This window comes from Taudactylus pleione, unplaced genomic scaffold, assembly GCF_031769625.1.
Source record: "Taudactylus pleione unplaced genomic scaffold, aTauple2 ptg000122l, whole genome shotgun sequence".
Taxonomy (NCBI): Eukaryota; Metazoa; Chordata; class Amphibia; order Anura; family Myobatrachidae; genus Taudactylus; species Taudactylus pleione.
In genome coordinates this window covers 3,329,367-3,343,849 of record NW_028284524.1, presented here as the reverse complement: position 1 = coordinate 3,343,849, position 14,483 = coordinate 3,329,367, and the positions used below count along the sequence as shown (strand labels likewise).

Sequence of the window (14,483 nt, the reverse complement as noted above, 5' to 3'; positions counted from 1 at the left end):
TGGGATTTGGATACTGATGAGGGATAAGTGAAGGCTTAGGGGGATTTATAAACTGGGAAGGGATGTGTGGAGGCTCAGGTGAGTAGAGAAGGCACAGGAATGAGATGGGAGGGTATGGGTACAGAAGAAGGTAGAGTGGACGGGTTGAGACGGGGGATTTGGGTACAGAAGACGATAGGGTGGAGGCATATGAGAGGTTTATGTACTAGGAAGTGAGGGGTGGGGTATATGTGCATTTGGGTACAGCGGACGGATAGGTAGAGAGAAGGCACAGGAGAATTTGGAACAGCTTGAAGGACAGGAGGATTTATGATGAAAGGATAGACGGATGGATGTAAGCACAGGGTGTACAAGAGATGTAGGGGTGGGGTGCTGGTGGCTCTGGGATATATGGTTACGGGGTGCGGGAAAGAGAGAGTGGTTTGAGACACAGGGATTTGAGTACGGGAGGGACAACTGAGAGGCATATGCGAATTTGGGACGGTGCAGGTGGGTTGGTGTGCCTCATCATCCCCTAGATCGCCGGTCTCTTTCTCTCCGCCTCCCTCCCCGGCATCCTGGCGATTGTTTTTCTCCTGTTCCGGATTCCCAGCATGCCGCGTGGCCGTGCTGACGTCACCATTCTCCCAAGATGGCGGCGGACAGTGATGTGAGTGACTGGCTGATCCCAGTGACAGCTCTGCCCCTGTAGCCTGCATAGACAGTACATACATCCTGTCCCTCTGTATATTCTGTCAGTGTCCCCTTTCTGTCACTACTCTGTATATAGGTACTTATTGTATAGCCTATCCCGCTCTGTATACTCTGCTATCCGTCTGTCCCTATGTATACTGTCATCTGTCTGTCTCTCTCTCACATCTACACTTGCGCCTCTCTCTCTCTCATACTGGACCTTTGTGTGTGCCTCCCTCCTTCCAATCTGTACTTGAGTGTATGCATCCCTCATATTTGTGCGTGTACCTCCCTCACATCTGTACTTGTGTGTGTGCCTCACTCACATCTGTACGTGTGTGTCTCCCTCACATCTGTACTTGTGTGTGTGTGCCTCCCTCACATCTGTACTTGTGCGTGTGTGCCTCCCTCCCTCACATCTGTACTTGTGCGTGTGTGCCTCCCTCACATCTGTACTTGTGTGTGTGTACCTCCCTCCCTCACATCTGTACTTGTGTGTGTGTGCCTCCCTCCCTCACATCTGTACTTGTGTGTGTGCCTCCCTCCCTCACATCTGTACTTGTGTGTGTGTGCCTCCCTCCCTCACATCTGTACTTGTGTGTGTGTGTGCCTCCCTCACATCTGTACTTGTGTGTCTCCCTCACATCTGTACGTGTGTGTGTGCCTCCCTCACATCTGTACGTGTGTGTGTGCCTCCCTCACATCTGTACGTGTGTGTGTGCCTCCCTCACATCTGTACGTGTGTGTGTGCCTCCCTCACATCTGTACGTGTGTGTGTGCCTCCCTCACATCTGTACGTGTGTGTGTGCCTCCCTCACATCTGTACGTGTGTGTGTGCCTCCCTCACATCTGTACGTGTGTGTGTGCCTCCCTCACATCTGTACGTGTGTGTGTGCCTCCCTCACATCTGTACGTGTGTGTGTGCCTCCCTCACATCTGTACGTGTGTGTGTGCCTCCCTCACATCTGTACGTGTGTGTGTGCCTCCCTCACATCTGTACGTGTGTGTGTGCCTCCCTCACATCTGTACGTGTGTGTGTGCCTCCCTCACATCTGTACGTGTGTGTGTGCCTCCCTCACATCTGTACGTGTGTGTGTGCCTCCCTCACATCTGTACGTGTGTGTGTGCCTCCCTCACATCTGTACGTGTGTGTGTGCCTCCCTCACATCTGTACGTGTGTGTGCCTCCCTCACATCTGTACGTGTGTGTGCCTCCCTCACATCTGTACGTGTGTGTGTGTCTCCCTCACATCTGTACTTGTGTGTGTGTCTCCCTCACATCTGTACTTGTGTGTGTGCCTCCCTCACATCTGTACTTGTGCGTATGTGCCTCCCTCCCTCACATCTGTACTTGTGCGTGTGTGCCTCCCTCACATCTGTACGTGTGTGCGCCTCCCTCACATCTGTACGTGTGTGCGCCTCCCTCACATCTGTACGTGTGTGCGCCTCCCTCACATCTGTACGTGTGTGCGCCTCCCTCACATCTGTACGTGTGTGCGCCTCCCTCACATCTGTACGTGTGTGCGCCTCCCTCACATCTGTACGTGTGTGCGCCTCCCTCACATCTGTACGTGTGTGCGCCTCCCTCACATCTGTACTTGTGTGTGCCTCCCTCACATCTGTACTTGTGTGTGCCTCCCTCACATCTGTACTTGTGTGTGCCTCCCTCACATCTGTACTTGTGTGTGCCTCCCTCACATCTGTACTTGTGTGTGCCTCCCTCACATCTGTACTTGTGTGTGCCTCCCTCACATCTGTACTTGTGTGTGCCTCCCTCACATCTGTACTTGTGTGTGTGTGTGCCTCCCTCACATCTGTACTTGTGTGTGTGCCTCCCTCACATCTGTACTTGTGTGTGTGTGTGCCTCCCTCACGTCTGTACTTGTGTGTGTGTGTGCCTCCCTCACATCTGTACTTGTGTGTGTGTGCCTCCCTCACATCTGTACTTGTGTGTGTGCCTCCCTCACATCTGTACTTGTGTGTGTGTGTGCCTCCCTCACATCTGTACTTGTGTGTGTGTGTGCCTCCCTCACATCTGTACTTGTGTGTGTGTGCCTCCTTCACATCTGTACTTGTGTGTGTGTGCCTCCCTCACATCTGTACTTGTGTGTGTGTGCCTCCCTCACATCTGTACTTGTGTGTGTGTGCCTCCCTCACATCTGTACTTGTGTGTGCCTCCCTCACATCTGTACTTGTGTGTGCCTCCCTCACATCTGTACTTGTGTGTGTGTGCCTCCCTCACATCTGTACTTGTGTGTGTGTGTGCCTCCCTCACATCTGTACTTGTGTGTGTGTGTGCCTCCCTCACATCTGTACTTGTGTGTGTGTGTGCCTCCCTCACATCTGTACTTGTGTGTGTGTGTGCCTCCCTCACATCTGTACTTGTGTGTGTGTGTGCCTCCCTCACATCTGTACTTGTGTGTGTGTGTGCCTCCCTCACATCTGTACTTGTGTGTGTGTGTGCCTCCCTCACATCTGTACTTGTGTGTGTGTGTGCCTCCCTCATATCTGTACTTGTGTGTGTGTGTGCCTCCCTCACATTTGTACTTGTGTGTGCCTCCCTCACATCTGTACTTGTGTGTGCCTCCCTCACATCTGTACTTGTGTGTGCCTCCCTCACATCTGTACTTGTGTGTGCCTCCCTCACATCTGTACTTGTGTGTGCCTCCCTCACATCTGTACTTGTGTGTGTGTGTGCCTCCCTCACATCTGTACTTGTGTGTGTGCCTCCCTCACATCTGTACGTGTGTGTGTGTCTCCCTCACATCTGTACTTGTGTGTGTGTCTCCCTCACATCTGTACTTGTGTGTGTGCCTCCCTCACATCTGTACTTGTGCGTATGTGCCTCCCTCCCTCACATCTGTACTTGTGCGTGTGTGCCTCCCTCACATCTGTACGTGTGTGCGCCTCCCTCACATCTGTACGTGTGTGCGCCTCCCTCACATCTGTACGTGTGTGCGCCTCCCTCACATCTGTACGTGTGTGCGCCTCCCTCACATCTGTACGTGTGTGCGCCTCCCTCACATCTGTACGTGTGTGCGCCTCCCTCACATCTGTACGTGTGTGCGCCTCCCTCACATCTGTACGTGTGTGCGCCTCCCTCACATCTGTACTTGTGTGTGCCTCCCTCACATCTGTACTTGTGTGTGCCTCCCTCACATCTGTACTTGTGTGTGCCTCCCTCACATCTGTACTTGTGTGTGCCTCCCTCACATCTGTACTTGTGTGTGCCTCCCTCACATCTGTACTTGTGTGTGCCTCCCTCACATCTGTACTTGTGTGTGCCTCCCTCACATCTGTACTTGTGTGTGTGTGTGCCTCCCTCACATCTGTACTTGTGTGTGTGCCTCCCTCACATCTGTACTTGTGTGTGTGTGTGCCTCCCTCACGTCTGTACTTGTGTGTGTGTGTGCCTCCCTCACATCTGTACTTGTGTGTGTGTGCCTCCCTCACATCTGTACTTGTGTGTGTGCCTCCCTCACATCTGTACTTGTGTGTGTGTGTGCCTCCCTCACATCTGTACTTGTGTGTGTGTGTGCCTCCCTCACATCTGTACTTGTGTGTGTGTGCCTCCTTCACATCTGTACTTGTGTGTGTGTGCCTCCCTCACATCTGTACTTGTGTGTGTGTGCCTCCCTCACATCTGTACTTGTGTGTGTGTGCCTCCCTCACATCTGTACTTGTGTGTGCCTCCCTCACATCTGTACTTGTGTGTGCCTCCCTCACATCTGTACTTGTGTGTGTGTGCCTCCCTCACATCTGTACTTGTGTGTGTGTGTGCCTCCCTCACATCTGTACTTGTGTGTGTGTGTGCCTCCCTCACATCTGTACTTGTGTGTGTGTGTGCCTCCCTCACATCTGTACTTGTGTGTGTGTGCCTCCCTCACATCTGTACTTGTGTGTGTGTGTGCCTCCCTCACATCTGTACTTGTGTGTGTGTGTGCCTCCCTCACATCTGTACTTGTGTGTGTGTGTGCCTCCCTCACATCTGTACTTGTGTGTGTGTGTGCCTCCCTCACATCTGTACTTGTGTGTGTGTGTGCCTCCCTCATATCTGTACTTGTGTGTGTGTGTGCCTCCCTCACATTTGTACTTGTGTGTGCCTCCCTCACATCTGTACTTGTGTGTGCCTCCCTCACATCTGTACTTGTGTGTGCCTCCCTCACATCTGTACTTGTGTGTGCCTCCCTCACATCTGTACTTGTGTGTGCCTCCCTCACATCTGTACTTGTGTGTGTGTGTGCCTCCCTCACATCTGTACTTGTGTGTGTGTGTGCCTCCCTCACGTCTGTACTTGTGTGTGTGTGTGCCTCCCTCACATCTGTACTTGTGTGTGTGTGCCTCCCTCACATCTGTACTTGTGTGTGTGTGCCTCCCTCACATCTGTACTTGTGTGTGTGTGTGCCTCCCTCACATCTGTACTTGTGTGTGTGTGTGCCTCCCTCACATCTGTACTTGTGTGTGTGTGCCTCCTTCACATCTGTACTTGTGTGTGTGTGCCTCCCTCACATCTGTACTTGTGTGTGTGTGCCTCCCTCACATCTGTACTTGTGTGTGTGTGCCTCCCTCACATCTGTACTTGTGTGTGCCTCCCTCACATCTGTACTTGTGTGTGCCTCCCTCACATCTGTACTTGTGTGTGCCTCCCTCACATCTGTACTTGTGTGTGCCTCCCTCACATCTGTACTTGTGTGTGTGTGCCTCCCTCACATCTGTACTTGTGTGTGTGTGTGCCTCCCTCACATCTGTACTTGTGTGTGTGTGTGCCTCCCTCACATCTGTACTTGTGTGTGTGTGTGCCTCCCTCACATCTGTACTTGTGTGTGTGTGTGCCTCCCTCACATCTGTACTTGTGTGTGTGTGTGCCTCCCTCACATCTGTACTTGTGTGTGTGTGTGCCTCCCTCATATCTGTACTTGTGTGTGTGTGTGCCTCCCTCACATTTGTATACATCTCTCTCGTATCTGCACGTGTATGTGTGTGTCCCTATCTCTCACATATACTGTACACTTGCATGTGTGTTCCCTTACAGATGTGGGGACAGTTGTTTTAGTGGGGCGCTGCTATTAGGGCAGGGCACCTCGCTAAAACAGCCTAGCGGGAACACTGTATGTGTTTCCCCACCTATCTCACATCTGCACTTGTATGTATGTCCTCCTCCTCTCTCTCACATCTGCACTGTGTGTGTCCCCCTCTCTCTCACATCTGCACTGTGTGTGTCCCTCTCTCTCACATATGCACTTGTATGTGTGTCCCTCTATCTCACATCTGCACTGTATGTGTCCCTCTCTCTCACATATGCACTTGTATGTGTCACCCTCTATCTCACATCTGCACTTGTATGTGTGTCACCCTCTATCTCACATCTGCACTTGTATGTGTGTGTCCCTTCTTACATCAGCACTATGTGTGTCCTTCTCTCTCTCACATCTGTACTGTGTGTGTCCCTCTCTCTCACATATGCACTTGTATGTGTCCCCCCCTCTATCTCACATCTGCACTTGTATGTGTGTCACCCTCTATCTCACATCTGCACTTGTATGTGTCACCCTCTATCTCACATCTGCACTTGTATGTGTGTGTCCCTTCTTACATCAGCACTATGTGTGTGTCCCTCTATCTCACAGCGGCACTGTGTGTGTGTCCCCCTCTCTCTCTTTCACAGCGGCACTGTATGTGTGTCACCCTCTTTCTCACATCTGCACTTGTATGTGTGTGTCCCTTCTTACATCAGCACTATGTGTGTCCTCCTCTCTCTCTCTCTCACAGCTGCACTGTATGTGTCCCCCTCTATCTCACGGCTGCACTTGAATGTGTCCCCCCCTCTCACATCTGTATTTGTATGTGTGTCACCCTCTATCTCACATCTGTATTTGTATGTGTCCCCCTCTCATATCTGCATTTGTAGGTGTGTGTCTGTTCCCACATCTGCACATTTGTGTCCCCTCTCTCTCACATCTCTTTGTGTAGGTGTGTCCCCCTATCTCTCACATCTGCTTGTGTAGGTGTGTGTCTGTTCCCACATCTGCACGTTTGTGTCCCCTCTCTCATCTGCTTGTGTAGGTGTGTGTCCCCTCTCTCATCTGCTTGTGTAGGTGTGTGTCCCCTCTCTCATCTGCGTGTGTAGGTGTGTGTCCCCTCTCTCATCTGCTTGTGTAGGTGTGTCCCCTCTCACATCTGCTTGTGTAGGTGTGTGTCCCCTCTCACATCTGCTTGTGTAGGTGTGTGTCCCTTCTCACATCTGCTTGTGTAGGTGTGTGTCCCCTCTCACATCTGCTTGTGTAGGTGTGTGTCCCTTCTCACATCTGCTTGTGTAGGTGTGTGTCCCTTCTCACATCTGCTTGTGTAGGTGTGTGTCCCTTCTCACATCTGCTTGTGTAGGTGTCCCCCTATCGCTCACATGTACACTTGCCTGTGAGTTCCTTTAGCTCTCACACCTGCAGGTACCGTATTGTAACATGTTCTTTTTGCTAGCTGCTTTGCCACCAACTTGTGTGTGTGACTTGTCCCCCACTCACGTTATCGTATGTGCTCATTCTCTACCAGTAAATGTTATCCCTCTTCTTCTGTAGCCTGAGTCCGAGGTGTTTGAAATCACTGACTTCACCACAGCTTCTGAGTGGGAGAGGTAAGTCAGTGCCATCACCGTTCTCATCAATGTAGTAACCATCTTATATAAACCTTCACTAGTATGTATTAGTATTTATCGTTACTACTAATCTCTGACATAACATTTTACGTCTCATGATGCCACTGCCACCATAACTGTGACAATTATCTAACCTTTATTGTAGATTTATTTCAAAAGTCGAAGAGGTCTTGAATGACTGGAAACTGATTGGAGTGTCTTCAAAAAAGACCCCTGAAAAGGTAAATCTGCATTTTATTATATATAAAGCACCAACCATTTCTGCAGTGTTGTACAATTCCCACTAACCCAAGCTGCTGCGTTCTGACCATCATCTCTGTTCTAGGGAGAGTTTACTTCTGGTGTATGGGAAGAGAAGGGATGTGAAGTCTTGTTTGCGGACTTCAAATTCTTCATCAAGCACCATTATTTTGTGCAAGAGTCTGGCGAGAAAGAGGAGAAGGAAGATGAAGGAGAAGGTACAGAAACCATTTTGTAAATTACTATTGCATGATAGAATGTAGAATACAGTATTTGATAGTACATGCCATATTACTAGCTAGCACCTTTGCACTCCCACCAGTACTGCACTGCAGTCACACACTGTAAGAGCTGACCGGCCAGAGAGGAGAGATTGCCAGTGCTTGGTGTGCCAACTAGATTCAAAACTTTATTGAGTATGTAGATTGTTAATGTGTGTCCTGATAGGATGGTAGTTGCAGCTAACCCAGTAAGGAGTTGCTTTTAATATTTTAATATCCATCTTTTGTTATAGCAGTTTAATCTGCTAGGATAGGCTTTATCCACCACTTCTCTCTCTGCTTCCATCTTTCAGTACTGCCAGTCTTGCATCTGCATTCTGGTAAGGTTGTGAGTCTGGGTCTCACCGAAGTTGCATATCTGTCCATAAATTGCAGTAGTTATTCGAAGGTAGCATGAAAAAAATTACTTGGCCAAGTGCTCCCCCTGCTGGCATATAAAGAGTAGACAACGTCTGAAACTTGAGCCTTGGGTTGAGAAATACTGCTGAGCATTCATGGGGTGCAAGAGTAGCTAGCGACCAGTCAATTTATAAATTTCCAATATGGCCTGAAGCACTCCGGCCTGACCAGCAGTGGTTGATGTACTCTGTGCTCCCTGCAGTGGCTACACTCTCACCGACAGCTGAGATGAATGCAGTTTCTGGCTATCTTCATCTTGCCAGGCTGGTGCACTTGAAAGTTGAAGAATAATAGACAAAAATATTTCTTTTATTTTTTTTACGAATTTGCTATCAAATGAAAGCCCTATTTGTCAAATTTGAAATTCAAACTTAAGATAAATTATACCTTGGAAATGGGTGCATTTTTAAAATATGACCAATGAATGAAGGGGTTAAAAAAACATTGACATAATTCCTTTATATTACTTAGTATAGGTGAAATAGTAATATTTGGTATTTGGAAATGTGGTAAAATAAGTTGTATTGTAGACTGATATATAGCTGCATGCATGACACTTTTTGTTAATTGTTCATGTGATCTTACTAACTGTAGCTTATATATGGCATAGTGCTCTCCCTACTGAAATATATAAGTATTTTCAAAGTTAATAAGGGCATTTACTTTTATGCAGGTCATTGGTAGTCATTATATGTATGGCAATTGTGGTGTTCAGTCCAAGATTTTTTTTGGGCAGTGTGCTGATAACTATGCATGGACGATTTTAATTTGATGGGCAAAATATGTGTTGCTACAACTGTGTGTTATATTATAAATTGTAGGCACTAATGTGAGGCATAGTATACTATGTAATATTACATCTTTCTTCTTCGGGGTCTACAGGGATACAATGGGGATATTATGGTTGGAAGACCAGGCACCAAACAGTTAAAGCTTTGGCTCCCAGAATGCCCTGGGTCCTCCTCCATATATACCCTGCCCCTAGCCATAGGACTTCAGTTCTTTTGTTTGGTGCGGCAGGATTCAGTGGCACTTTTGTAGTAGGGGACTGCTCAGACAGTCCTTAGCTTTTATTTTTATGTTTTATTTTATTTCAAGTTTTTTGAGTTGGCAGTACCAAGCGTCTGTATTAAGACACACGTACTGCGACTCCATCTACCTCCGCCGTGCCGCAATATCAGTAATTGTGCTGGTGATTTCGGCAGGTCGCGGCTGAGCTTAGCTAGCAGCAATACTGCGACCTGGACTGCAGCGGATGCTTGGAGATGTCAGGTAAGGCGATTATTCGCTTACGGGGAATCGCGCGTGCTGCAGTTCTTACTTCTGGTGTCAGAGACTCACCAGAAGCCGCTGTTGTCAGGACCAGGGATTGTCCTCGTCCTCACTACACCAGCCGGGGCTTATCGTCTGATGCCGGGGATCGGCAGTAGATGCATATCTGCTGCCATGAGGCCAGCGTACCCTGCTGGTTAATGCAGCTTAGGGGAGCTAGGCACTCCTCCGGCAGCTCCACCCCTGACCAAAACGCAGTCCCTACGAAGGGTTTCGCGCATCTGGGTTACTCCGCCTACCCTCCATGTGTATGAGACACTCATGGTCCACGCTCAGTGCGCCCTGTAGCTGTTGGTCTCGGGAGGGTCTGGGTCAGTCTCCTTGTATACCTCTCCCTTGGTTAAGGTATACGGTGCTCTGTCCTACCATTCCTTTGCATTGATGTAGTTGATTTAGAGCCAATTGCAATTATATTACAAATGCATTGTATAATAGTTTGGTAGCTGCTGATTGACACTGTCTTTAATTTCCATCTGTCAATTATAACGATCACTGTTATCTCTATCTGAGTTCTATACATTCATTGAGATTTTGTGAAGACTGTCACATAACTTTGCAATTATTGCCTTTACTTTGAACATGTCAAAAGATAAAGGGAAACAGGAAGGGGAGCCACCTGTGCTGGTTTCATGTAAATCATGTATGGCTTGTGTGTCCTTCCAGCACATTAAGGATGGTTTGTGTGTTGTCTGTTATAAAGAGTCACCCAGTCCAGGTTTCCTGTTACTGGACAAGAGCCATCTTGGGTTGCCTCTTTGTCCCAGGTTATGATGCAGGTTGTGGATCATTTGGCTACTCCGATGATGTCTCCTTGGATGGGGTGTCCACATGCTATGTTTACACCTGACATGCATTCCTCAATTAAGGATGTTGATGGCCATTCTAGTCCGAGTATGGCACCTTCCAATGTTGATAACAGACCGGTAGTGACAAAAGCACCTAAATACAAATTTTCTTTATAGCAGTCTGCCCAACATATGGATTCAGACGCATCATCAGAGGACTCTGATGATATACAGGATACCTCTCCAGGATCTACTTCTGGGGATGAGGATCTTACTTCTTTGGTGAGGGCGGTTAAATCCATCCCAGATATTCAGGACGATGAACCAGCTCATAGTAAGAAGGCTCCAGTGTTTAATCACCACCGGAAGGTGGTCAAATCGGAGTTTCCTGTGTCTGCACAGTTCAGTGAACTTATTGAGGAGGCATGGGGTAATCCTGATAAACGATTTTATGTAAATAAGAGAATCATATCATTGTATCCATTCCCACTTTCTATATGTACTAAGTGGGAGGTACTTCCTACTGTGGATGCTCATGTAACACATTTAATCAGAAATGCTACATTGCCTATTCCATCAGCGTCTTCTTTGAGGGATTCCACAGATAAAAATATTGAAGCATGTCATAAGGTAATATTTTCATCATCTGGATCTGTTACCCATCCAACTATAGCTGGAGCCTGGGTAGCCAAGGCTGGTGAAGAATGGATTGGGGCATTGGAAAATTCTTTACCAAATGCTACCAGACAACAGCTAATGAATTTTAGGCTGCCACAGACCAATGAGATCCCTTTCTAGATCACTGGGATAGCAAGGTTAGTTTGGTTGGGTTTTATTGGGCACACATATTAAGAGTGTGTTGAAAACTGTGTGAATAACAGAGGTTAGATATTTAGCTGTCAACTTCAACGTACTGTATATAAGTACAGATTTGAGAAAGAGAAAATGCATATATATTAATTGAATAAAAAAGTTATATTTAATGTGTATATCTTTCTAATGACTAATGCAATTCATATACCAATGGTTTTGCGGGCTTGTTCCGGGCTTGTGGGTGTCGCGACCTTGTGTGACTTTTTCTGATGTGCTCCCCAGCGCTCCGTGTTTCGTGCTGGCAGGGTCTTTGTTTTTGTAGAGAGGTGTGTGCCGGAGGTCCGGGCAGCGTGTGCAGCAAGGTCAGCTCCGTCTGGCTGAGCTCTTACCTACAGAGCTGTCCTCCTTGCTGCTGCTGTGTTCAGTGTTGCTTCCGAATTTTGTGATCAGTGAAGACATTTAGTAGGTGTGTACTACGCGTTTCTCCTAGTTGGGCTTCGTCAGGGACTTTCAAAGATTAATTGGATTCTACGAACACAAGAGACTTTTTATACTATTACTAATTTCTGACTGCACCTTGTTTAATACAAAGGACTATTCTGCTACAATGTGTATATATATATATATATATATATATATGTGTGTATATATATATATATATATATATATATATATATATAGTGTTCCCTCTAGCTCTGGCGGGAGGCAGGGCGCTGGAGCTAGAGAGGGCACGCGGCCGAGAAGGGGGCGTGGTCATCGGAAAAGGGGGCGTGTCTATTCTCTGGCGGTGACCTTGTCACCGCATGTTTCTCCACCCGCGGGACGCTGCGTCCCGCGGGTGAGAACGGCTCCCGCAGGCTGTGAGGGCAGGGCGCTTTTTGCCCTCCTCCTGGAGGGCAGGACGCCGTGCCCCGCTAAAACAGCCTAGCGGGAACGCTATATATATATATATATATATATATATATATATATATACACACACACACACACAGTCAGGTGCATAAATATTGGGACATTGATAGAATTTTTATATTTTGGCCTCTATTCACCACCACAATGGCTTTGAAGTGAAACAAACAAGATGTCCTTTAACTGCAGACTTTCAGATTTAATTTGAGGGTAATTACAACCAAATCAGGTGAACGGTGTAGGAATTACAATGGTTTCTATATGTGCTTCCCACTTTTTCAGGGGCCAAAAGTAATGGGATTATCAACTCAAAAGCTATTTCATGGACAGGTGTGGGCTATTCCCTCGTTATTTCATTATCAATTAAGCAGGTAAAAGCTCTGGAGTTGATTATAGGTGTGACATTTGCATTTGGAATCAGTTGCTGTCGACTCTCAATATGAGACCCAAAGAGCTGTCACTATCAGTGAAGCAAGCCATCATTAGGCTGAAAAATCAAAACAAACCCATCAGAGAGATAGCAAAAACATTAGGTGTGGCCAAATCAACTGTTTGGAACATTCTTAAAAAGAAAGAACACACCGGAGAGCTCAGCACGAATTATTTCCCTGGTGAAGTAAAACCCTTTCACAACAGTTGGCCAAATTAAGAAAACACTCTCCAGGAGGTAGGTGTATATGTGTCAAAGTCAACAATCAAGAGAAGACTTCACAAGAATGAATATAGAGGTTCACCACAAGATGTAAACCATTGGTGAGCCTCAAAAACAGGAAGACCAGATTAGAGTTTGCCAAACAACATCTAAAAAAGCCATTACAGTTCTGGAACAACATCCTATGGACAGATGAGACAAAGATCAACTTGTACCAGAGTGATGGGAAGAGAAGACTATGGAGAAGGAAAGGAACTGCTCATGATCCAAAACATACCACCTCATCAGTGAAGCATGGTGGTGGTAGTGTCATAGCGTGGGCATGTATGGCTGCCAATGGAACTGGTTCCCTTGTATTTATTGATGATGTGACTGCTGACAAAAGGAGCAGAATGAATTCTGAAGTGTTTTGGGCAATATTATATGCTTATATTCAGTCAAATGCTTCAGAACTCATTGGACGGCGCTTCACAGTGCAGATGGACAATGACCCGAAGCATACTGCAAACAGTTTTTTAAGACTAAAAAGTGGAATGTTATGCAATGGCCAAGTCAATCCCCTGACCTGAATCCGACTGAGCATGCATTTCACTTGATGAAGACAAAACTGAAGGGAAAATGCCCCAAAAACAAGCAGTAACTGAAGACATTTGCAGTAGAGGCCTGGCAGAGCATCACCAGGGATGAAACCCAGCGTCTGGTGATGTCTATGTGTTCCAGACTTCAGGCTGTAATTGCCTGCAAAGGATTAGCAACAAAGTATTAAAAAGTGAAAGTTAGATTTAGGATTGTTTAGTTTGTCCCATTACTTTTGGTCCCTTAAAAAGTGGGAGGCACATATAGAAACCATTGTAATTCCTACACCGTTCACCCGATTTGGATGTAATTACCCTCAAATTAAATCTGAAAGTCTGCAGTTAAAGCACATCCTGTTTGTTTCATTTCAAAGCCATTGTGGTGGTGAATAGAGGCCAAAATATGAAAATTCTGTCAATGTCCCAATATTTATGCACCTGACTGTGTGTGTGTGTATATATGTATGTATGTATATATATATATATATATATATATATGTATGTATATGTGTGTGTATATATATATATATATATATATATATATACTCATACAAGCACAGGATGTGCAGCTGGAATTCAAAAAGTTTTTATAAATTGGATAACACTATATGAATTTTAAGAGTTATGAATCTTCTCTCATCACTGTATTTTTATACATCAATATATCAAACTACTTTTTTGACTTCTTTTTTCTTTTCTTTTTTATTATCTGTGATTTTATTAATATTATCAAGTCATACTTCCCAATTGTATATGAATTGCATTAATTTGTCATTAGAAAGAAATACACATTAAATATCTTTTTTCATTCAATCAATATATATGCATTTTCTCTTTCTCAACGTACTTATATACGTTGAAATTGACATCTAAATATCTAACCTCTGTTATTCACACAGTTTTCAACACACTCTTAATATGTGTGCCCAATAAGATCCAACCAAACTAACAGCTAATGAATATCTCCCACAAACAGGAAGTAGCCTCCTTCCTGGGAGGAGCTGCAGTAGATGCTGGAATGTTAGCTTCTAGGGCATCAGCAGCTGCCATAGTGGCACGCAGGGCCCTTTGGTAAGATCCTGGAAAGCTGATACAGGATCAAAGAGGGCGCTGGAAGTCTTATCTTTCCATGGAAATGTTCTCTTTGGAGCAGAGTTGGATAACATAATTACTACTC

At 46.3% G+C, this 14,483-nt stretch overlaps 1 protein-coding gene across 1 annotated transcript in view; it reads left to right on the top strand.

Moving 5' to 3' along the window:
• The first annotated feature begins 408 nt into the window (after nucleotides 1-408).
• RAB3GAP1 (RAB3 GTPase activating protein catalytic subunit 1) overlaps nucleotides 409-14,483 on the top strand; it is a 218,033-nt gene continuing 203,958 nt past the window's right edge. The window contains exons 1-4 of the mRNA XM_088472270.1: nucleotides 409-649; nucleotides 7,244-7,299; nucleotides 7,466-7,541; nucleotides 7,646-7,778. Coding sequence (XP_088328396.1) covers nucleotides 632-649; nucleotides 7,244-7,299; nucleotides 7,466-7,541; nucleotides 7,646-7,778 — 283 coding nt within the window. The 5' untranslated portion in view covers nucleotides 409-631. The remainder of the gene's footprint in view (nucleotides 650-7,243; nucleotides 7,300-7,465; nucleotides 7,542-7,645; nucleotides 7,779-14,483) is intronic.